Below are 24421 nucleotides of genomic sequence, written 5' to 3' on the forward strand. Positions count from 1 at the left end.
GGGCTACATACGCTTTTTACGCTGAAAATTGATCTGAGGTTTCCTTGTCGTAGCCACTACCCAAACTAGACAGGATTACACTCTTCACAATCACAGCACAAAAAGGAAACATCAACGACGAACCAAATCGGTGTCAATTGAAAAACGCCAATGGCGAAAACGCATTAAGCGAACCCATGTAGGCAGTAATGTAAGCTAATTAACAACATTTGAATAACCCCGCCGTTATTTAGCCTCAAATTCGAGACTTAAGAAGGGCAACTGATTATCTCGGAGAAACACAAGGTCCACTGCACTATTGCTCCGGTTAGTGCAGTAAGGGCGTAATACTGTGGAGGACGCCCTAATTCTCCACAGGCTCCGTTTGTGGTTAGGTTTTTATTAGACCCCCCTAACCATTCATTCTTTGGCACGGTAAGCATAAAGCCGCATAACACCATGAATTAGGGGTCACCTGTTTAGTGGACTCTTACCACTGGATCAGGCGGTCCGTAGTGTTATTCTTAGCCAATTGAGACAACCGCTACCGACACTACACAGCTATCTAGGCTGATCGGGAAAAGAAGTTAACATTGATGGTCAACTTCCAAACGAACTCGAACAGCCGACAAAATCGATTTGACGTTTGTCTAACACGCACACTACTACACAAATCGCCACACTACTATAATAATTTTGTATACACAAATGGCCTATAATTTTTGTTTGCATCATTCAGCAACGTGTCCACTGGCAATCATCAAAGCGATCGAACACTAGCGCCTCTAGTGGATGGATCGCGGAAATCAAATGAAATTTGAATTGATCTTTAAATGCATGTGCTAAGCCGTTTTGAAGAGCGTAACGTTTGTTTGTCTGTGCTACTAACCCGAGCAGAGGAAAAAAAACTCAATAAAAGCATATTTTGATATGGAGATTAAAAAGTGATGTTGGTTTGTTTGACATAAGAGGTAAAAGTACTGAAAATAATAGCTCAAATCTACTCTTTGACCAACATCAGCATATCATATTTAGCTCTTTTGAGAGCTAACCAATAGCAGTGAGCTATTTCCCGGGCAGAAAAGAATTACAAAACGATTGCAAGTTTTACCATTCAAAAAGAATTACTGAATTGTAAAATTTGTCATTGGTTTGTTTGAAATAAGTGACAAAAGGGTAAAAATAATAACAGACATTGTTCGATAAAATAGCTAAAGAATGTCAAATTTTGACATTACAATGGCAAACCAAGAACAAAAAAAATAAGATTGAGAATTGCAAAATATACCATTATTGAGTTATTGAAAATAGAACAATATCAAAATTAGTTATTCCCTTGTCATCCAAAAGAAGGGTATATTAAGTTGTTTATTCCAATAACAAAATGAAAACTTATAAGTTTTTTGGATGGAAAGTAATTGCAAACAAATATCAAAATTTACCCTTAGAATAACCAAAATTCAAATTTTGTCATTATGTTGTTCTTGATAAGTGCCCAAACTGCGAGTTCATCAAACTCGCAAAAGGTCAACAATATCTCACCAATTGCAAAATTTGTCGTGATAGCAAAATAAGACATTCAGTAGTTATTCTTCCAAATTTTAAAATGACAAGCGAATGGCATATTTTGATATGATATCATATTATGCTATTCACATGTTGTTTTAAGCTCTTCATGAAGAACTCATGAATGACAAAATAAGTTATGACAATAAAATTTGTTATTATTTTGTTTTTGGTTTGCCATTCACCTCTACCCGGGTTGGTTGATCATCAATAATATCAAATTTTGCTATTGGTTAGAAGTCCCAAGCTCAATTTTTTGCTATTATTTTCAGTACTTTTACCTCTTATATCAGTACTTGAACTCTGCTCGGGAAGCCACCAACCAGGTAACGGTTCATTGGAATAGAAAGTCAAACTGACTCCGAGTCCGCACTATGAACAATCCTTTTTTTTCACAATATTATCTCTCTTTCGACTGAGCGTCAACAATCGAACCAAGCTGTCGACGTATACTACAAAGGCTGAGATAGTAGCAAGCGAGTATAAGTTTTTGCAAGTAAGCATTGCCAACACTACTGTCGTCGAGTGCTTGGTTTGTTCATGTTCATGGTCATCGGAGTCATAAATAGTTCCACAGAATCTATATGGCTCAGTAGGTTAACGCGCCGGTCTAGCGCATACGGAGTCGTGGGTTTGAATCTCACTGTGACGCGTTTTCTTTCCAATTTCATCTCTCAATTTGTCAATCAATCAACATTCTGTGTCATCTAAATCCAAGTCAAAATATTACTTGTATATCTACATTCTACAGTAGAGTGAACCATATTATTATCATTGTAATAACTAGTACAAGTTTCATGTATTCTTTTCTAGTATATCATCAATATTAAGGACCTATTTCTCTTATTCAATATGTGGGGCATTCTCGTTTGAGCTGTAATTAGCCGCCCGTCATTTATCTACCATATTCATCCAATCATCGCGAAATAGCTCCCGGGCCTTAATCATATTCTTCCCCACTACTTCCCTCCTCACCCTCATCATCACCCTATTCCCAAAATAATGAAAAAAGGCAGGAAAATCATCCAAATGCCATGATTGACATCGCAGAGCATCTTTTTCTCGCCTGGAACTGCTCACTCCCTTGGAATTCCTCCGGAAGCCAGCCCAGCAAAACGATGAACGTCGAGCGAAAAGAGAAAATACATTTATCGACATGGCTGACTGACTGACTGACACAGCGTTCTTCTGGCACGGGCGGGTGGGGGTTGGGACCCATCTCCATCAGGATCAGCTTTCTCGCCGGTAGATCTTTGTCATCTCGTAAATACATTCATCTTTCTTTATTTGACTCCACTTCCATCGTCCTTACTCCGTAGCATTTCCGCCCTTTGCTGCTGATCCTTGGTGGATCTCCCCATCCCCCCAGGTTTCGGCTTCAAATATTTATTCAATCTGCTTCTTTCGGAGCAACTTCCAACTTCCTCGCCACAAGGGCTTAGGCAAAGTATTTTCGGCTTTCCCCACCCAAATGGCATTCACACATATCTTTGGTTCTCGTCGATCTCACTCTTACCGGCTCTTACGGTATGGTGAGCGGGAGGAAGTCTGCGTGGGGTAGAGAAATGTTACATATTTTCCCTCGAGCATAACGAACACACGATTGGGTTTTCCTTGGCACCCCAGCCTCCACCACTTGCGAGTTTGGGTTGTAGAACCCGGAGAAGCAAGCAAGTAACATTCTTGCGAAAAGACTTCGTCTTGTGTGCAGAATGTGAAAAACATGCTTACCACCTCCCCCAAACCTTCAAAGTCAAGGAAAGGCTCCCGAGAACGGCAGAGGGTGTAGAAACCGAAATGATATATGTAAATAGAGATAAGTTGTAAATTCATATAAAATTCATACAATCTCCCTTAAGGATGCTGCAGAAACAGCAGCAGCAAGAGCACTTCACCGACCGCCACCGGCCCGTCCGCTTCCATTTGCTTCCACTCTGGCGTGACTTTTGCTTTCGCCCCAGTCTCGTTCAAGTCTGATGAAGAAAAATGGAAAGGACGATCCTTACATTTTCATTTCTTATTTCCTTTCAACCGTCCCACCTTGTAGCACTTTGTCGGTCGGTTGCGAGGAATCGTATACCTTCGACTCCCCCCCCATACCCCGGTGTCCTTTTGATGCACAACAACAACGAACGGCCCAATGCCTTTTTTTGTCTGTGAGCTTCGCACACTTGTCGCCTTCTTGATGGCATGACAATTTGCTCTTTCCTTTTTTTTTCTTTTTCTTCTGAGAAAATAAAATAAATTGTATTTGCTCTCTTCTGTGCCTTTTCCGCTTTGGAACGCCTTGGATTGTGATTCTTTTCATTCCGGTCCCCCTCCTCCGAGCCTGTACGTCGCGCTTCCTACATCTCTATCTGTCTGCCGCATGCCGCGGCGGCCCACTCCCGTTTTGTCCCTTGGGAAAAAGATCGTCATCGTCTTCTCGGTGTATAAGCGTCCCGAACGAAACCACATGCCCAGAAAAATTTCCCTCCTTTTGGGGTTCTTTTTTATTAGCATCGATTGACCGTAGGAAGGAAAACATGGTAAGATGACTTTTGATTTTTTCCGAAATCATGAATTGACTTAACTTTTTCTTGTGTTGGTAAACTGTTCGATATGCATACTAGAACCTCCCTCTAGGTAATGGATTCATAACTTCAACAGATCCATTCTTGAATTTCAAGGTTCCAAAAAAGTTTCTTGTTATATGCTTTTAATCGGGTAGCTCTTTTTATGAATATGGAAAAGTATTTCATACTCCATATACCCTCTGGAATTTCGATTTCGACATCCATATGTTCAACGTTATATTTCCAAAGGTATGTGCATGAAATCAGTCTATGTTCCTTTGCCATTATCGGATTAGTGGCTCTACTATACTATCCAATAGATATATGCAAGGTTAATCAGTTCAAAGTAGGGGAACGATGACTTTGAAAACTGTCGCATTTTTTTATGGGTCATACTGTACTATGAGCTCAAAGCACTATAAGCCCCAATTCTCCATTACACCAGTCAAGCTTGCCTTGAAAATTTTTGACAGTTCACAGGTCACTTGACGTTGTATGACTTTAAAAGTTACTGTTACATCAGTAGATTAAATGATTGAAACTCAAGGACGATTTGGATAACCTAGCACATAAACAAAAAATATCTTCAACAGTACTATGCCATTTTTGTGTTTTCGGGCACCAAAGCTGTATAATAACGCATGAAAAAATGCCGGCTCTAAAGGGTTAAGGAGTTCATAGTTTTGGCGGCATAGTTTAGGGGACTTTGTGGGTATTTCAGGGTGATTTAAAAAAGTTTTAGGAGTTTCAGAGTGGTTCTAGGAGGATTTAGGGGACTTCGCATGCTTTCCAGTATGCCCCAGAAGATTTCAGGGAGGCTTCAGAGACATTTCAAGATATTTCACGATCATTCAAAAGGACTTCTAGACGTTTCAGGGCGTTTCTGTAGGTTTCTATGGTTGCCGAAGCTTCAGGAGCGATCTACAGGAGTTGTAAAGTGGTTTCAAGGGTATTTCAGGTGGATTCAGGTGGTTTCAGTAGAGTTCTCTGGAAATTCTGAGGATTTCGAAAGCATTTTAAGGCGTTCGAAGCGTTACAAGGGGTCGTACACAAATGACGTCCACCCACTGGGGGGGGGGGGTGTTGGTTTGCACAACTTGACGACCCTTACAAATCATATTGAGGTCCTATACTAAAAATGTGACATAGTGGGGAGGTGGTTTGAACAAGGTCGAGTTTTGCGTGACATAATTTGTGTATCACCCCCAAGAGGTTACACAGGCTTTCAGGAGAGCTTACAGGGAGGGTTCAGGTACGTTTTGGAGAAACTGGAGGAATTTCAGAAGGTTTCAGAGGCGTTTCTAGGCGAGTGCGTATCAGGGCGTTTCAAGAGAAGTTCCCAAGGATTTTTGGAAGCTCCACTTCAGGTATGCTTCTGGGAGACTTCAGGAATAATTTCGGGGGGTTTCAGAGGCATTTCAAGGCATTGCGAGGCTTTTCAAGAGGTTTCACTGGCGTTTTGGTGAACTTCAGGGGGATTGCAGGGAGGTTTCAGGTAAGTTTCAGGGGGATTTTAGGGGATTTCAAAGACATTTCAGGGTTAATGCATATCAAGGCGATTCAAGAGAAGCATTGGAGGATTTTTGAAGGTTCCATAGGTTTTTGAGTGCGATTCTGGGAGGCTTCAGAGAGGTTTCAAGGGGTCTTAGGAGGTTTCAGCGTCGTTTCCAGGCATTTCAGGGTGTTTCAGCGGATTTCCTAAGGGACTTCAGAGGGCTTCACAGGCCTTCAGATAAGCTTCCGGAGGGTTTCAGAGGCATTTCAAAGCATTACGATGCGCTTCAAGAAATTTCACTGGCTCTCAGGTGAGCTTCAGAGGGATTACAGAAGGATTCGAACGCATTTGATGGCGAAGGCGTATCAAGGCCTTTCAAGAGAGGTCCCTAGTGTTTTTGGGTGTCCTTTTGAGAGGCTTCAAAGAAGTTTCAAGGGCTTTAGGAGGTTTCAGAAGTACCGGGAAGCTGTTAGGGCGAATTAATCTGTCGAGTCCGAGAGATTAGAAGACTTTCAGATAACTTCCGGAAAAAAATTATCGATGGAGTACACTTTCAGGTCAATGACCGAAATTGTCACGTTAGTTGAGAAGAGTACGTTCAACAGTGTCAGCTGGCCTACAATCGAGAATGCCATGCATCACCCAGGAGTTCTGGATGGAGTTTCTCATTCTATAAAATAGAGGGGATCTCTGGGATTTTGGAAGCTTCATGAGTTAGATTTAGTGTGCTAATGTTCCCTTGAACGAATTTGATCGCAATTTCAACCAAACTTTTTTCAAATAAGCCCTTCAAAGTAGAACTGTCTATCAATGAAACGAATATATTTTGCTTCTAGTGCGATTGGAAGCAATTATCAAAACTAAGCAAGTTCTCCCAGAACTATCTTCATCGTTCGCAAACAAAATCAATTCCACTCCAAATAAACCTTTGACATGCAGAACATTCGATTCCGTTCGACATGCTAATCTAGTAAGGAAGCAAGATACACGAACTACTCCACCCTTCCCGTTATTTCAACCCCCATTCAACCTTATCACCATGAATCTTCTTTCGCCACCACCTCAAGGGAACGGGTCCCGAAAACGCGCTGTAAATTGAGTTGAATGCGAACATCGATACCAATATTCTCCACTCAACCCCAAAACGGCAGACGAGGGCGATAAATCCCTCTTCGATCCGCACCCACCCTGACTCCCACTACCTGCCGCCGCACCGCACTCATCGTCATTCGTCAGCCACTTTTCGGGTTTCGTCGATACCAAAACATGTCATGCCCACCCCAAGTGGAGTGGAGTGAAGTGTGAGCGTGTGGGAGTCAGTGAGTAAACCCGGAATCGGATGAAAAAGTAGCTAGGATTTTTTCCGGCACCCTTAGAATCCCAACCGTATACACCGCACCGCAAGGGCTGATGCTGGAAAAACGTTGGCTGTTTTGGGGAGAGGTTAGGCGGATTTCGGGTCCGGGTGGATGACATGATTGATGGTTTTGTTGCTTCCCGAGAGTTGGTGTGTTTCTGAATGTTTTTTTTTTTTTGCGTTCTCTCTCTCGCTCTTGCTGTTCGATTTATATACCGAGCTTGTCGGATACTTTAGAAATCGATTGGATTTTCGGGGGATTTTCCCCCCACACGACCCGAGCCATGCGCGATGGCGCGAATGCGGCTGCTGATGCCATTGCACAAAGGCGATGAAAATGTGAGTTAGAATGGAAATCGAGTTGCAGCTTGACTCAACAACCTGGATGGCTGACAGACAGACAGATCCATGCAATCCGGTTGGGATGCGATGGGTAAAAAACGTGTTTGTGGATAATTCACCTAGTCAAACTCTTTACACAAACTCCATTTTCCATCGCTAACCTAGCTACAGGTCCACAGGGTAGAATTCCGCAAGGAATTCTACAAGAATTGCGCAAGGAATTCTACAAGAATTCCGCAAGGAATTCTACAAGAATTCCGCAAGGAATTCTACAAGATGTCCGCAAGGAATTGTACAAGAATTCCGCAAGGAATTCTACAAGAATTCCGCAAGGAATTCTACAAGAATTCCGCAAGGAATTCTACAAGAATCCCGCAAGGAATTCTACAAGAATTCCGCAAGGAATTCTACAAGAATTCCGCAAGGAATTCTACAAGAATTCCGCAAGGAATTCTACAAGAATTCCGCAAGGAATTCTACAAGAACTCCGCAAGGAATTCTACAAGAAATCCGCAAGGAATTCTACAAGAAATCCGCAAGGAATTCTACAAGAATTCCGCAAGGAATTCTACAAGATTTCCGCAAGGAATTCTACAAGAATTCCGCAAGGAATTCTACAAGAATTCCGCAAGGAATTCTACAAGAATTCCGCAAGGAATTCTACAAGAATTCCGCAAGGAATTCTACAAGAATTCCGCAAGGAATTCTACAAGAATTCCGCAAGGAATTCTACAAGAATTCCGCAAGGAATTCTACAAGAATTCCGCAAGGAATTCTACAAGAATTCCGCAAGGAATTCTACAAGAATTCCGCAAGGAATTCTACAAGAATTCCGCAAGGAATTCTACAAGAATTCCGCAAGGAATTCTACAAGAATTCCGCAAGGAATTCTACAAGAATTCCGCAAGGAATTCTACAAGAATTCCGCAAGGAATTCTACAAGAATTCCGCAAGGAATTCTACAAGAATTCCGCAAGGAATTCTACAAGAATTCCGCAAGGAATTCTACAAGAATTCCGCAAGGAATTCTACAAGAACTCCGCAAGGAATTCTACAAGAAATCCGCAAGGAATTCTACAAGAATTCCGCAAGGAATTCTACAAGAATTCCGCAAGGAATTCTACAAGAATTCCGCAAGGAATTCTACAAGAATTCCGCAAGGAATTCTACAAGAATTCCGCAAGGAATTCTACAAGAATTCCGCAAGGAATTCTACAAGAATTCCGCAAGGAATTCTACAAGAATTCCGCAAGGAATTCTACAAGAATTCCGCAAGGAATTCTACAAGAATTCCGCAAGGAATTCTACAAGAATTCCGCAAGGAATTCTACAAGAATTCCGCAAGGAATTCTACAAGAATTCCGCAAGGAATTCTACAAGAATTCCGCAAGGAATTCTACAAGAATTCCGCAAGGAATTCTACAAGAATTCCGCAAGGAATTCTACAAGAATTCCGCAAGGAATTCTACAAGAATTCCGCAAGGAATTCTACAAGAATTCCGCAAGGAATTCTACAAGAATTCCGCAAGGAATTCTACAAGAATTCCGCAAGGAATTCTACAAGAATTCCGCAAGGAATTCTACAAGAATTCCGCAAGGAATTCTACAAGAATTCCGCAAGGAATTCTACAAGAATTCCGCAAGGAATTCTACAAGAATTCCGCAAGGAATTCTACAAGAATTCCGCTAGGAATTCTACAAGAATTCCGCATGGAATTCTACAAGAATTCCGCATGGAATTCTACAAGAATTCCGCAAGGAACTCTACAAGAATTCCGCTAGGAATTCTACAAGAATTCCGCAAGAAATTCTACAAGAATTCCGCAAGGAATTCCACAAGAATTCCGCTTGTAATTCTACAAGAATTACGCATGGAATTCTACAAGAATTCCGCAAGGAATTCTACAAGAATTCCACAAGGAATTCTACAAGAATTCCGCAAGGAATTCTACAAGAATTCCGCAAGGAATTCTACAAGAATTCCGCAAGGAATTCTACAAGAATTCCGCAAGGAATTCTACAAGAATTCCGCAAGGAATTCTACAAGAATTCCGCAAGGAATTCTACAAGAATTCCGCAAGGAATTCTACACAGGGTGTCTACTACCTGGAAAAACCTGGAAAACCGGGAATCCTCAGGGAATTTTATTTAACAGGGAAAAACCTGGAATACTCAGGGAATATCTTGAGTACTCAGGGAAATTTTACTCCGATAAAATAAAAACATTGGGTCGTATGAATAAAAACCTGGTAGTAAAAATCCATATAGAAATTTCGCCACAAGGGTTTTTTTCCAGAAATTCCGTCAGGGTTTCTTTCTGGAACTTCTTTAGAAATACCTCATGGAATGTCTCCCAGGATTTCTTATAAAATTCCTTCCGCATTTTTGACACTATTTTTCTTGGTATTCCTTTTTAATTTTTTTTTCCGGAAATGTACTTCCGGATTCCTGAATTCCAACCAATTTTTCCTGGAGTTTTTCATGAGGATGCTGTTTTTCCCGGAGATCCTCCAGTGCTTTGCTCAAAGAAAACTTCGTAGGATTTCTACTAGAATTTATCCCGAATACTCTATTCGAGTTTCTGTCGGGATAAATCGTGGAATTTGTTTCGGCATTCCTCATGGAACGCAATTACTTCCGGTGTTCCTCTTGGGACTTCCCCAGAAGATCTTCCCAGAATTTCTTTCAGAGTTGCTAAAGGAGTTATTCCTGTGGTTTCTACTAAAGTTCCTGCAAGGTTTTCTGAAGGAGTTTTCACGAATTTACTGCAAGAGTTCCTCAAGAGATTTCTTTTATTTTTTTCCTGTGATATTTTCAAACTATTGCTTTGGGCTTTCTTCGAGATGTTCTTCCTGGTCTCCTACAGGAATTTCTTAAAAGTTTTCGCGAGGTTTAATTTGAAGTTTTACCTGAGATTTCTCTCGGAGTATCTCCTGGAACTTCTCTCAGAAGATTCCTTCCAATGTTGGTCATGAGATTTCTCCCAGAGTTTTTTTTTTTAATTTATTCTGGACTTTCTTCTAAGATTTTTTTCCAGAGTGCCTTCTGGGATTTCCACAGGAGTTATTGCTGATATTTCTCATTGAATTCTTCTCTTGCATTCTTTCAGAGCCAGGCTGGTCCTCGTAGTTGTACCGGATTTGTTGCTGAGATCCACCTGATTTTTTTTACAGATATTCTCTGCATTATTCCCAAAATTCTTCCCGGAATCTTTACCAGAAATTGTTCCGAGATTATGGATACTCTTATAGGGATTTCTCCCAAAGTTATTGCAGGGATTCTTCGGAGCGGGAATCGAACCCTCATCCATTCGGACTTTAACCGCATGGCTACGAGGCTCAACCAATGATATTCTTGAAGAAACTTTGAATAGCTTTGGATGGATCTTCAGGGGGGATCCAGTGAGAATCTCTGGAAGTAAATTGGAAAACTTTCGCAAGAAATATCGGGACGTACTCAAACAGATATCTTTTGAAAGAATCCTGCGGAAAGCCCGGAAGAAATCTTGAAAGAATTTTTGAAGAGTATAAATCTCTCATAAATCCCTCATGACGAAGAGAACAATGCTGCGGATTATATCCTAAGTCACCCTTTATAATTTTTTGAAAATTTTGGGTTATTTTTTGAATTTTGTCTGGAAAAACCTGGAAAACTCAGGGAATTTTATTTTGAGTTATGAGTAGACACCCTGTCTACAAGAATTCCGCAAGGAATTCTACAAGAATTTTGCAAGAACTTTTTCAAAAATTCCGTAAGGAGTTCTACACAAAAACGCTAGGAATTCTACAAGAATGCGGACAAACCTGTTGCTGACTATGCACAAAAACTTAGAAAACAATCCCAACCTAGAAGTATGCTAGCTGGAAACTCTCCTAATCTTAGAACTGAAAAAAATAATTTATATATAGAGTGATAACATAACCTCTCCGTACATATTGCTAACGCGAAACAGTCAACAAAAAAAAACATATTCCAACAGAGAGACTGGATTTGCTTTTATCGGTTTGATGGGATCGGAATTTTCAACGACTAGGACGACCGTGCACATTTTTTCTACGCTCTCCCGGGAAAGTGTGGTGAGATTGACAGCTGAAGCAGAAACTAGGCCAATTACAGCTGGAAAAGCAGCCAAGAACCAAAAGAGTTTATCCATGCACCGAACTCCTAACTTGTTCCCGTTGATAACCACACCGTTCTGGAAAAAAGAGATGGGAAATTCCGTCTCTAAAATATTTACCAAGTCGTCATAATTCTTTGTCGCACGGAAAACGACACCCTCATAAAGTTTATTACAGTTTTGCTGCCACTTGGGTACTCCACGTCCGTCCGCACCCGTTCCGTCCGGGCATATATTTTATGCAAATTAAAGAACAGATCCCCTCCGTCGCACCACCATGGTAGAGGTACCGTAAACCGGGGTCAAATTGATCTTCGGGTCGAAATTGATCACACGTTTTTCGGCTAGATTTAGCATATTTTAAATAATTTTCTTTCAACTATCGTGCAGTTGGGAACCGATACTAAACAATATTTGCTTGGAAACTATTTGAATTATGTTTTATCTAACGGAAAATCGTCTGATCAATTTCGACCCGGAGATCAATTTGACCCCGGTTTACGGTACGTTCCATGTCACCAACCAGCGTTCATTTTCACCAACTTGGGCGCTTTATGCGAAAATGATTGCGAAAATATTCTCCAACTGCGCCGGGCCCCGGCCACGACGGAAATGAGAAAAAATCAACGAGAATCCCTCCCGGATGGGCCCGGTGCTCATATAAAGTTATTATTATTTTATGCGATTTCCCCCTTCATCCGCCCACCGTCCAATGTCGGGTGGTAACGGCCGTGTGCAGCAGGCTGAACGACGACAGGACGACGACTCCGGGGACGACCATTTCAAGTTTCATGGCTTGTCTAGTTCCTCTCTTGTTCCGGGCGGACGGACGGAGATGATGATGGTTTGCTTTTGGGGTTTGGGCTGGGGTAAACGGAGAAGAAATGGCCGAATCGTCATCGCTGTGTTGCCGCGTAATAAGCGGAAAATCATCTACTAAAATGTGGCCGAGATATGTAGGGGCCTGCCCCTGAGTGTATCAGTGTATGGTGTTTATATCCGGCAACGCTGGAATAAGCTTAAAAGTGTTGTTGTATAGAAAAAGACTAACTATCCACCTCACGTTATTTGTACAACGTTATGCAACGTTAATTATAAATTTATGACCGCAAACGTAGACCTAGACATGCAGTCCCCAGTTTTGTTGGCCGACCAACGACGAAAATGACTTGCTCTCTGGACCACGAATCGATGCCGAGTCATTCATACGGGATCAAGTTCATGTGCAGTTTCGTACACATTCCGCCTTATATCGCCGTAGCCACCGCCGATACAAATAGGTTGCGCGCTGTTCTTGATTCCGGGGTGAGTGGCAGCCATCGTAACCGCATTTTCGGTCGAAATTAGTCGAAGCGGTGCCACCTCATTCCAGTCGGACACCGGATCCAGCCATCAGAAACCAAAGATCGATCTGCAGGCAGGGGCAAAATCCAATCAAATTTGCGCAAACCACCCACCAGCCAGCCCAGCGCGCGATGCCTGTGAACCCAACTCATCATTGCAGCTATAGCAAATCGTTGGCGAAATCCTCCAGTAGGAGGGGGACCTGAATAATTTCCAACAATATTTATCGTACGACTTGGTGCAATTTGCGGTCGAGAATTTTCGCGAGGCTCATGCGTTTGCAATCCTTTCGACGTCAATGTGAGTTGCGTACCTAACGTCATCGCTGGCTTATAGCTGAGGGGTCGTACGTCGTCGTTTCGTGCAAATTATTATTGTTATTGTTATTCAAATTGTGTGGACGTGTGCCGGCTGCCGGCATGGTTTGTCCGTCAACGAACGAACAAACGGCTTGTAGCTAGAACAAGTGCTGCTGTCGATTTTCGTGGGAGATGTTAGGTTTCCAAATTTGAACTCATGATGGAGCGGCAGTCATTCGACATGCAAACAATCGATAAATTTGTTAAACCTGTGGACTACAGTCAGCACTATATTGAATCTCAAGTATTTTTTTTTTAGTCGAATTGGATTAAAGAGGTTCTAGAAATCATTACAAACAAAAGATGTGTCATATGTCATTCATTAGAAAATAGCTAGTTTACAGATGTTCTAAGCACATTTTCAGCAGAATTATTACAAAAGTTTTAGCCAAAATCTCTTGGAATTTTTATGTTTGGAAAATTGCTACGAAAAAATATCAGTTGGAACTCCCGATAGAGTTTTTTAAATAGTTTATTGAACCAGTTTATTATAACCAGCGTTTTCAGCCAAATATTCTCTATGGATATAAAGGCTTGCCAATTTTAAATCCGTATTTTGCCCTTCCAAAAATCCAGTAAATCTAAGTTAAATTCCGAAATTTTCTGAAAAATGTGTGTAATCTGAATTATATTCCAAAAGTCTTCGATATTTGTCTGTAGATTTCTGTATACCAAGAAAGTCTGTGAAATTACAGATAGATCTGTATATTTGGTCTTCTGATCAAATACATAGGAGCCAAATGAGTTTTTAAAGTAAATGCTTTTATGGTAATTTTTCACCAAATTGGTCATAACTCAGCAACGAAAAACAAGTACATCCTAAAAGTTACTGGAAGTTCATAAAATTTTCCTCCCAAAAATATTTTATTTAAAATTTTCCGTGAGTTCGGACGTAGTTTTCCGGATTTTTTTTATAAATTTTCTCAGTGGTGAGAAATTTTGTGGAAAGCTTTTTCCAGTTCATGTTTTTTTTGGATTCTTGAAACATTTGCTTTCATTTTCAAATCAAAAAAAAATGTTTCTACGATGCTTCGTACTTGGGATGTGATTTTTCAAAGAAAAGGCTTTTTTGGCACATTTAGACATTTTTCACTAATTTTGCCATAACTCAAAAACAAAGAAGAAGTGCATTCTAAAAATTTCAGCGATTAGAGTTGATGAAATTATCTTCTCAAAAATATTTTTTTGAATATTCATACTGTTGGAGAATATTCAAAAAAATATTTTAGAGAAGATAATTTCATCAACTCTAATCGCTGAAATTTTTGGGCATAGTTTGCCGGATTTTCTTTAAAAATGTTTTCAACGTTGGACAATTTTATGGAAAACTTTTTCCAGTTCATGATTTTTTGGATTCCTGAGAAAATTTGCTTTTATTTTTTTTAAAATCTTGTTTCTACGGTGATTCGTTCTTAAGTAAGGATTTTCAAAGTAAGTAGGGTCAGGGAAAACAAAAAAATCCACCTGAGTTTTCTGGGAAAATGGACGACCCTAAATTTTTCTCATTTTTTTATTCATGTATCCATTCGCCCTGCCTTTAGAAAAAGTTTCATGATAATCTGAGACCCTTTGGCCCAATTTTCACGATAATAAAAAATCCCTTTCTCGATCTAGAAATAGGGGTGGATTTAACAAGCAAATTTCCAAACATTCCTGAAAACCGGAACAGACCTAGTTTGTATGCATTACGATAGAGGGGTGCAATACGGTCCTCAGCTTCATATAAAAATACTGATTTTAAAGCAGTTACTCTGTTTTGAAATGTGGGTGCCGGATTGCTAAATTTCTGTTTGGTTTAAAATTTCTAAAAGAATTGTAAATGCATTCAGAATGAGGCAGTGAAGAGAATTGTCAGACAAATGAGGCACAAAACAAGCAACAAAGAAGGCGCGGCGATTACTCTTTATCCCAACTGGTAACAAATAATGGCATGATCTCAATTTTTTTGTTGCAGACAAAACAGAAGCTGAATTTGTTGCGTACTTTTCAACTCGTGAATAATCAATTATTACTAACCCAAAATCGAAACTTTTTGATGATACATCTTCAGCAGCGTTGCCGTGTTAACTGACTCGAAGTTACCGCTCGAAATTCACAATGCAAGACTTAGAAATCTCTAAACTCGTGGTGGACGATCTTTGTCCTATTCTGTTCAAGTTGGGACAAACCTATGTCGCATTGGGTGGAATGTCGCAACAAATTCAGGTTGCGACATTGTCGTTATTGTTGGGCGATGGTTGAATTTTGTTTCACTGGAATGAGGTATTCTGAGAAAATTGGATGGGAAACCAATTGAACATATTCTAAAGCAACACTGCACTGTAGGTTCAATAATAGAATTATTTTGAAAATGAAAAAAAAATCAAATAAAAATAGATTTATCATTTTTTGTGCCAAATCATGCCCTGAAATTAAAAAAGTGAAGGAAAAAAACAGTATAGCGGAAATTTTGATCGACTTCCCATATAAGGCTGAAGGTGAAATGTACGTTGTAAAAGAATTTTAAAATTCGTATTTTATCTACTGAAACAAAAGTCTCAATTTTTTGGAATTTTGTGAGAAGATAACGCGATAGTTCCATATACTCGCCATTTATACGACTTTCATCAATCTAACGATAAAACAGTTTTCCAACGATCATACATTTACATATTGTTTTCAACTTTCTATTCACACCAAGAGATTCGAAATATTTTAAATTGGTTCAGTTTAACGGAAGACATTTGAAATACAGTAAATTTTCTTTTTTTTTCTACTGTGTAAAACTCGTTTTTCAGCTATACCTCAAAACCTGTTCTCCTTATTTTTTGAATCACGATTCTGAAATCAACACGTAATGCATGAAAAAATTTGGTTGTTGATAGAAGTTCATGACTTTCGTAAACTAGTGTAATCCTCATAGAATTACTCAGGCAATTCCTTTCAAAAATCCTATAATTATTTCTCTTGGAATTTTGAAATATTGCTTCTAAAACCTCCAAGCAATCGTCTTGAAATTTCTGTGACAAGCCATACAAAGATTGTTCTCAGAAAATCACAAAGAGATGTTCTTGAAATCAGAGATTACACTTGAAATTTTACGTTATTTTCTCCTAAAAGCTGTCTTAAATTCTTCATGCAATTTTCCCAAGATATGTCTCTGTATTCGTTTAATCTTGAAATCCTTCCGGATTACCTGTGAAATCTTGATGTTTCTCTAGAATCTTCTCCGGGAATTCCCTCGGCATTTCTCTATAGGCTTATCTCAAAATTCTTCCAAAGTTTGCTACACGGATTTACCAAGAAACTCTATACAGATTTATCCTGAAATTTCTCCAGACATTCTTGCTAGAATTCCTCTGGGGATTCTTCCGCAATTCCTCCAGTTATCCTTCCAGGAATCGTACCAGTAATTCCTTCTGGAATTTCCCCGCAAATTCCTGCAAGGATTTCATCTAGAATTTAGTCCCCATCATAATCATTAATCATTGCTCTCAAAATTTGAAGATGAAAATCTCGAGGTCTACTGCATCAAATGTGCTGAAAATTTGTTTAAGTATTTTTTGGAAAACTTTTCTGTAATTTCTACTGGCAAATATATTTAGCCGAGAATCTTTTTTAAATCTTTGAATCTTTCTAATTCTTCTTCTTTTGTATAGCTCGACGTTCTCCACTGGAACTTGGCCTGCCGCTCTTCAACTTAGTGTTCTTTGAGCATTTCCGCAGTTATTTATTGAAGGGCATTCTTCGCCTGCCATTGCATGAATTTGTATATTGTGAGGCAAGCACAATGAGACTCTATGCCCAGGGAGTCGAGAAAATTTTCCCGACCGGAACGGGAATCGAACCCGCCGCCACAGTAGTGATGCGGCTCCATACGAAAGGTGGCGAAAAGTCTTAACATGAATTATATACCTTCACAGCATATCAAACTTTGTTATTTATTAGAATTAGATACCAAGAAGACATTTTGACATCCCATGAGTAACATTGGCCACTTGCTGAGATGCAGAACATAGAGGAATAAAAAGTTTGAAAAACTGTTTTAGTTTTTGAAGAAAGCAAAAAATGTGTTCCGAAAAGGGGCTGACAAAATCGGGTCACTTATGTAGTCCTAAAAGTGGCCAATGTTACTCATGGGATGTCAAAATGTCTTCTTGGTATCTAATTGTAATAAATAACAAGGTTTGATATGCTGTGAAGGTATATAATTCATGTTAAGACTTTTCGCCACCTTTTGTATGGAGCCGCATCACTGTGCGCCGTCTCCGGATTTTCGATCTAAAGCCTTAACCACCAGGCTAACTGGAGACCCTAATTATAATTTTTCAAAAATGTTGTCATTGCCTATTTGCAGTTTTTTCAAGTATTTTTCTCATAATTGGGTTTTTAAATTTAGAAAAAATCAATGATTTTATATTTTTAAACGAAGGAGCACCTTTTTCCAAGCCTCTATGATTTTTTTCAGATTTTTAGAACTTTGTTTTGATACCTAAAATCAATTTCAAAAAGATTTATTCAAATCACCTTTTGACAGCTGGGCAACTGCTTGATAGCTGCGCCCAGTACAAAACCCGACGAGGGGTAATTCGACAAATCGCTCCCATACAAATTTCAAATTGATTTTTAAATAGGTTCCCGGGCTCAAAAATTCATGAAAATTTGGATTTCGGCTCAGTTTGGCGTGCAGATTCAGAATATGGTATTATCTCAACATCGTTTAAAAAGCCAATTGAATTAAGGCTTGAAAATAAATAGAACTATCCCTTTTTCAAGATTTTCTTGAAATTAGGCGCTGTCCATAAACTACGTAGACTCATTTTTGGCCATCTCAGACCCCCCCCCCCTCGTAGACTTTTGTTCATACAAAATTTTAGAACTTTGTATGGAGCGTAGACTTTGGCCAGACCCCCCCCCCCCCCCCCCCCCGTCCCCCCCCCTACGAGTCTACGTAGATAATGGACAGGCCCTTAGTAAGAACATGACTGCCGTGGGTAGCATAGTTGTCCCATGTTCTGTGGGGTTGCCTATGAACATGGGACAACTATGCTGCACACGGCAGCATAAACCTAAAGTTACACGGAATCATGAAACTCAAGATGTCTACTGTTGTTTCTTTTAATTTATTTATCTGAAACCTAATATTTTAAGGAAATTTTGCTTCATTTGGAAAATTGTGAAATTCGACCCTTATATCATATTAATTTAAAAGTTTTATATTGTAAGGGATTTATTAAAATATAAATGTATTGTCAAAGTGATTTTTTGTTGGTTTCGTATTATTGTGTTATTATTATTATGAGATTGTTTTTATTTCATTTTGGAACTTTTTTGAGATTTTTGACACTTTCTGGTGGATTTCGAAAAAATCTGAAAAAATCGAAACACTTTTTAGACGGAAATTTAGGATTTCTGAAAGTTTTTTTTAATACATTTTGAAAGTGTTATTGAGATAATCATGACCGAAAATTCTAGCGTCATTTTTAGTAGGTCCACAAAAGCACTTCTTTAAATTGCTCGATAAATTTAAATATATTTTCTCAAAAAGAATTGGAAAAGAGAGAACAATAAAAAACTGCATTTTCTGCTTTTTTTGTAATTTTCCAGATCAGTTTTTGGCAGAATCCTTGGTACCTTCAATTTTCAAAAGATTTCCTAAATAATTTTTTGGCAGAATTCATTGGAGAGCTTTCATCGGAATCCACGAAAAAAATGTGTGAAACCCAACTAACAACAGTAGCTGCATAACAGCTTAAGGCGCAAACACTTGAGTAAAAGTGCTTTATTAAGCTCTTAAATAGCAAAAATGTTAGTTGGGAAGTCAGCCTTTCTGATCCTGTTGATTCCCTGTTTATCACAGCGTAGTGAAAATAATGTTATTTTTTTTGACAGAAGTTGAAAATGAAACTAAGTACTTTTCTGTAATTCCTGGAGGAGTGGTTGGAAAATTTCGGATAAAAATGTTGAAAGAATCTTTTCTTGTAATGTTTGATTCAGTTTCATTGTAATTTCTTCTAAATATCAAGAAGAATTTTATTTTTGTCAATCTGACGCAGAAACTGTGTTCGTATGAAGAACATCATGTTCAGCTTTTTATTTACACTGCAATATTTAAATTTAGTTTACTATAATCCATGATATATTAATTTAACTAAATTTTGTATTTTTCAATAATGTTAAATTTAACTGAAGTACTGCTCCGCTATAATTTTTATGTAGCACTTATTTGGAATCAACGCGTGGTTATGCATGAAAAATTTTGGTCGTTGACAAAAGTTCATGACTTTTGTCGTAATTTGTAAATAGGTGCTGGGACTGGACCACTCTAAAAGCATTAAGAGAGAGTCACCCTCTTTCAGTTCACCTTAGGATCTCTTCTGATTTAGTTTTCAAAATTTTGAAAAATTATATTCCCTATTCTCCATATTCTTGTGTTATTAAATGATCAAACTTTGTTTATCCGTTAACAGAAAAACTGATGTTGATCGATTTTGGAACGATTCCTGGGGCTGCACCAGAAATCTTTACAGGAATTTGGTTAACTAGTTCTTTAAACACCAAAAATATTGCTTTACTTCCAGAGCTCTTTCAAATTGCAATTCAGAATTTCTGCAAAGATTTACGCATGGGTTTAAGCAGTAATTTCTTTAAGCAACTGTTGAAAAACTGCAAAGATTCTCCTTCGAATATGTCATCAATCAAAACCAACTTGTGAATTCGCTGACATAGTGTCAAATTGAATTAGTCACATGTATATGTGATAGATAGAAGAAATTCCCGTAAAGCGGATATTCTCGACCAAGTGTTTTATATGTGTACCCTCGGGTAAACTAAGCTCAGTATGTGTAATTATAAATCTACATGCTTACCACTTGTTTATAGTCATAGTTTTTAGATTACAATTCGAAATTTCAGTCATGAAAAAGCACCAGTCATGAATTCTGAAGGATGTCTGGCATGACTAACTGGATGTTAGTCAAGTCAAGTTGAAATTCAAATTTTGGAAATACCAGGTTGGAATTCAAGTTTTCATATGATCGAAACAACTGTTCTTGTTTTCATTACAGTAAAGCCCATCACGCACTTTTCCCAGCACTCCCCACAATCATGTTCACCAAAAAAAAGCATCTAAACTCGTCGCATCCAAAACAAGAGTCATAATTCTCGGTTCATTGAATACGCCTTCGATGAAAAATTCCATCATCCACTGGAACGCATCCATACGAAAAAAAGCAAAGAGGAAGCGACAAAAAAATGATTTCGCTGCTCATCGTATCGTAACCGATGTTTGATGCCAACATTATCTAAATATCCTTGCCACCTCCCAACATCCCACGTCACGTCCTCTCCATCTCATCGTAGTGCAATTGGTAGAATCCATTTCAGGCCACCCCGAAAAAAAAACACCACCCAAATCAGTCAGAGATTACGCATTTTGACGTACGCTTCTGCGTTTTTTTTCGTTCCTTCGACATCGTTCGTGCCGCAGCTTGACTTCAGCCAAATTCGGTAGGATGAGATTTATTGATTTTTGCTCCTCATCATCATATTTCATTTTCCTCATCACCCAATCGCTTTCGCAATCTGTTTTCCCCTGCCCCGCCCCCGGTTCGGAGAAGGCAATCCAAAACAAAACATAGAAGGGAAAAAATTTGGAAAATCGATACGACTTGGGAAAAGTCTTTGATCTTTTATGGGGGGCGATGGATCTGTTGGTTACGATTTTTTTATGGGGATAAAGAGACTTGGATTGGATTTTTTTTTGTGTGAGTAATATTTAAGCTGATATTTCTTGTGATTCAAGAATCATTTCATCACGAGCAAGTGTCATAATTATGTTGTGTTTAACCATCTCCCAGGTATCGTTTTCAGAGTAAATTGGATTTTTTATAGTTTCATTAGCCATCGACAATGCCATATTAGATGAAGTTTTAGTTCTAGAAGACTAGACTAGACTAAACTAGACTAGACTAGACTAGACTAGACTAGACTAGACTAGACTAGACTAGACTAGACTAGACTAGACTAGACTAGACTAGACTAGACTAGACTAGACTAGACTAGACTAGACTAGACTAGACTAGACTAGACTAGACTAGACTAGACTAGACTAGACTAGACTAGACTAGACTAGACTAGACTAGACTAGACTAGACTAGACTAGACTAGACTAGACTAGACTAGACTAGACTAGACTAGACTAGACTAGACTAGACTAGACTAGACTAGACAAGACTAGACTAGACTAGACTAGACTAGACTAGACTAGACTAGACTAGACTAGACTAGACTAGACTAGACTAGACTAGACTAGACTAGACTAGACTAGACTAGACTAGACTAGACTAGACTAGACTAGACTAGACTAGACTAGACTAGACTAGACTAGACTAGACTAGACTAGACTAGACTAGACTAGACTAGACTAGACTAGACTAGACTAGACTAGACTAGACTAGACTAGACTAGACTAGACTAGACTAGACTAGACTAGACTAGACTAGACTAGACTAGACTAGACTAGACTAGACTAGACTAGACTAGACTAGACTAGACTAGACTAGACTAGACTAGACTAGACTAGACTAGACTAGACTAGACTAGACTAGACTAGACTAGACTAGACTAGACTAGACTAGACTAGACTAGACTAGACTAGACTAGACTAGACTAGACTAGACTAGACTAGACTAGACTAGACTAGACTAGACTAGACTAGACTAGACTAGACTAGACTAGACTAGACTAGACTAGACTAGACTAGACTAGACTAGACTAGACTAGACTAGACTAGACTAGACTAGACTAGACTAGACTAGACTAGACTAGACTAGACTAGACTAGACTAGACTAGACTAGACTAGACTAGACTAGACTAGACTAGACTAGACTAGACTAGACTAGACTAGACTAGACTAGACTAGACTAGACTAGACTAGACTAGACTAGACTAGACTAGACTAGACTAGACTAGACTAGACTAGACTAGACTAGACTAGACTAGACTAGACTAGACTAGACTAGACTAGACTAGACTAGACTAGACTAGACTAGACTAGACTAGACTAGACTAGACTAGACTAGACTAGACTAGACTAGACTAGACTAGACTAGACTAGACTAGACTAGACTAGACTAGACTAGACTAGACTAGACTAGACTAGACTAGACTAGACTAGACTAGACTAGACTAGACTAGACTAGACTAGACTAGACTAGACTAGACTAGACTAGACTAGACTAGACTAGACTAGACTAGACTAGACTAGACTAGACTAGACTAGACTAGACTAGACTAGACTAGACTAGACTAGACTAGACTAGACTAGACTAGACTAGACTAGACTAGACTAGACTAGACTAGACTAGACTAGACTAGACTAGACTAGACTAGACTAGACTAGACTAGACTAGACTAGACTAGACTAGACTGAGATTTGTTTCAAATATCAACTCAATTATACTAAACCCACTTTTCCTGCTTCTTCTCATTTCAGTACTATGAAATGTCGTACGGCCTAAACGTGGAAATGCACAAACAGGTAAGTCAATCACAGAACCACCCGGCTACGCTATCGCAATTTCCATTAATCATGTAATTTAGTCCGTCCGGGACCGAGAATCCTCTGGCAAAGCAGAGTTCCCTAATGAATATCGGTCCCCTCCGTTACGGACGGCAAACAACTTTCCACCTAACCACTTTCTTGAACATGCCAAAACACCATACCTCACACCGTTCACTTTATCCGCCTCGCCTCTCTGGGTTTTCCCTGTTGTAAATAAGATAATCACATAAAATTAAATAAATGTCACAGCACGCGAAAAGACAAGCTCTCCACTCACTTCTTGGCGAACACCAAACCAAACCGAAAACACGACAAACAGGGGGTAGTAGCAGGGGTGTTTGCGGTGGAAGCGAGGGATCCTTTTCTTCGCGTTCACTCTTATCAGATTTAGCGTGACGACGACCAACAACCAACGCCGACGACGAGCTCCCAAACCACCCCGGAAATTACCCCTATTGCGGTGCCGGTGAAACTGGCAACACTTCTGCACTACCTACTGTCAGGTTCAACACGGCCCACGATGCGATCCGATGGCTCTGGCGACGACCGACAAGAAACAGCGCGCAAATTGCTCCCATTCCACCGCACCTAGCACGTTCGCTCTGGTGTTTGCAACCAACGACGATGATGCGAGCGGTGTGCACTGTAGTGGCAAGGATGGTTGGTAACATTCTCGAAGATGCTTTTGTAAGGACTCCCACTTTGCAGGGGTTCCTAAACTTATTTGGCCAGATGTATTGTGGAACTTTATACAACCTTTGGTTTCACGGTTCTTAGGATTTTATTTTTATTTTTAAAGGCTTCACCCAATTTATAGTTCTTTTGTCCAATAGGGCACTACGAGAGCGATTATAACTGACAGCTGTACTTACAGTTTTTTATAATCTTTATGGATCAAAAGGTCTGAGCCAGTAAAAAGAGAGAGTTTTTTATAACTCCTAAATTTATTCTATTCTACTATATCGAACCGATCTTAATGGTGCCTTCACTTTTCTACTCTGTCCATGGTAGATTGATGAGCACAAGGATGTGTAGCTGCCGTGTCTTTTTCAGTTCGATTGAAGGTGCATAATGATTTTCCGTTTCGCCAATATCCAATTATCCGGGTCCATTAGAGCTATGAGAGCTCAGAGAAGAGGGTCAAGTGCCAGTCGCTCTAGGGGGAAAAGCAACTGACAAAGTGTCGAGACTGCGATCGAAACCATAAAAACCCGCTTATGAAGCGAACGTGTGACCATTCCACCCTAGCGCTTAGGAATTTAAACCTATGAATTAAGGAAGATAAACTTTCTCTGTATTTAAGAAGATTCCTGGTGATGGTTTTGCGAGTCTTGAAGAATTGTACACAAAGTACGGTAACACATTTTAGTTAGCCGTTTGACAGCTCTCTGAGATCCTTAACCAATTGTTTAAAAGTTTCTTGCAAGAATCTTTTCAACGTCTTTGCTGAATACCTTGACTATATTCTTGACGAAACATTGTCGTGATTCTTGGTACTCATAGCACGCACGAAAATAAAAAGATATAAAAAGGCCCTTTCCGGATTTCTGGCAAGGTCCTTGGTGAATTCTTTTCTTGCCTACTCGAATAATTCCAATTCTTGAAAAGGGTCTGATACTAAACAGTTTAGCTTCCTTTGCTTATAACATAGGATGATCCTCTATGGAGCCACCCATAAAATAGTTCTCACTTAGATGGGGTAAAAGGTTTCTAAAAAAGTGTAACACTAGCAAGCAATGCAGTTGATATTGGGAAACCTCAT

General features: G+C 39.4%; 1 protein-coding gene across 14 annotated transcripts in view; it reads left to right on the forward strand.

Moving 5' to 3' along the window:
• LOC109413694 (protein groucho) overlaps positions 1-24421 on the forward strand; it is a 354109-nt gene that overhangs the window by 98513 nt on the left and 231175 nt on the right. For all 14 annotated transcript variants that reach the window (XM_029871496.2, XM_062861079.1, XM_062861086.1 and 11 more), the window contains exon 4: positions 22591-22635. In XM_029871496.2, the coding sequence (XP_029727356.1) occupies positions 22591-22635 (45 nt within the window). The remainder of the gene's footprint in view (positions 1-22590; positions 22636-24421) is intronic.

The sequence above is a fragment of the Aedes albopictus genome, chromosome 3 (assembly GCF_035046485.1).
Source record: "Aedes albopictus strain Foshan chromosome 3, AalbF5, whole genome shotgun sequence".
NCBI lineage: Eukaryota > Metazoa > Arthropoda > Insecta > Diptera > Culicidae > Aedes > Aedes albopictus.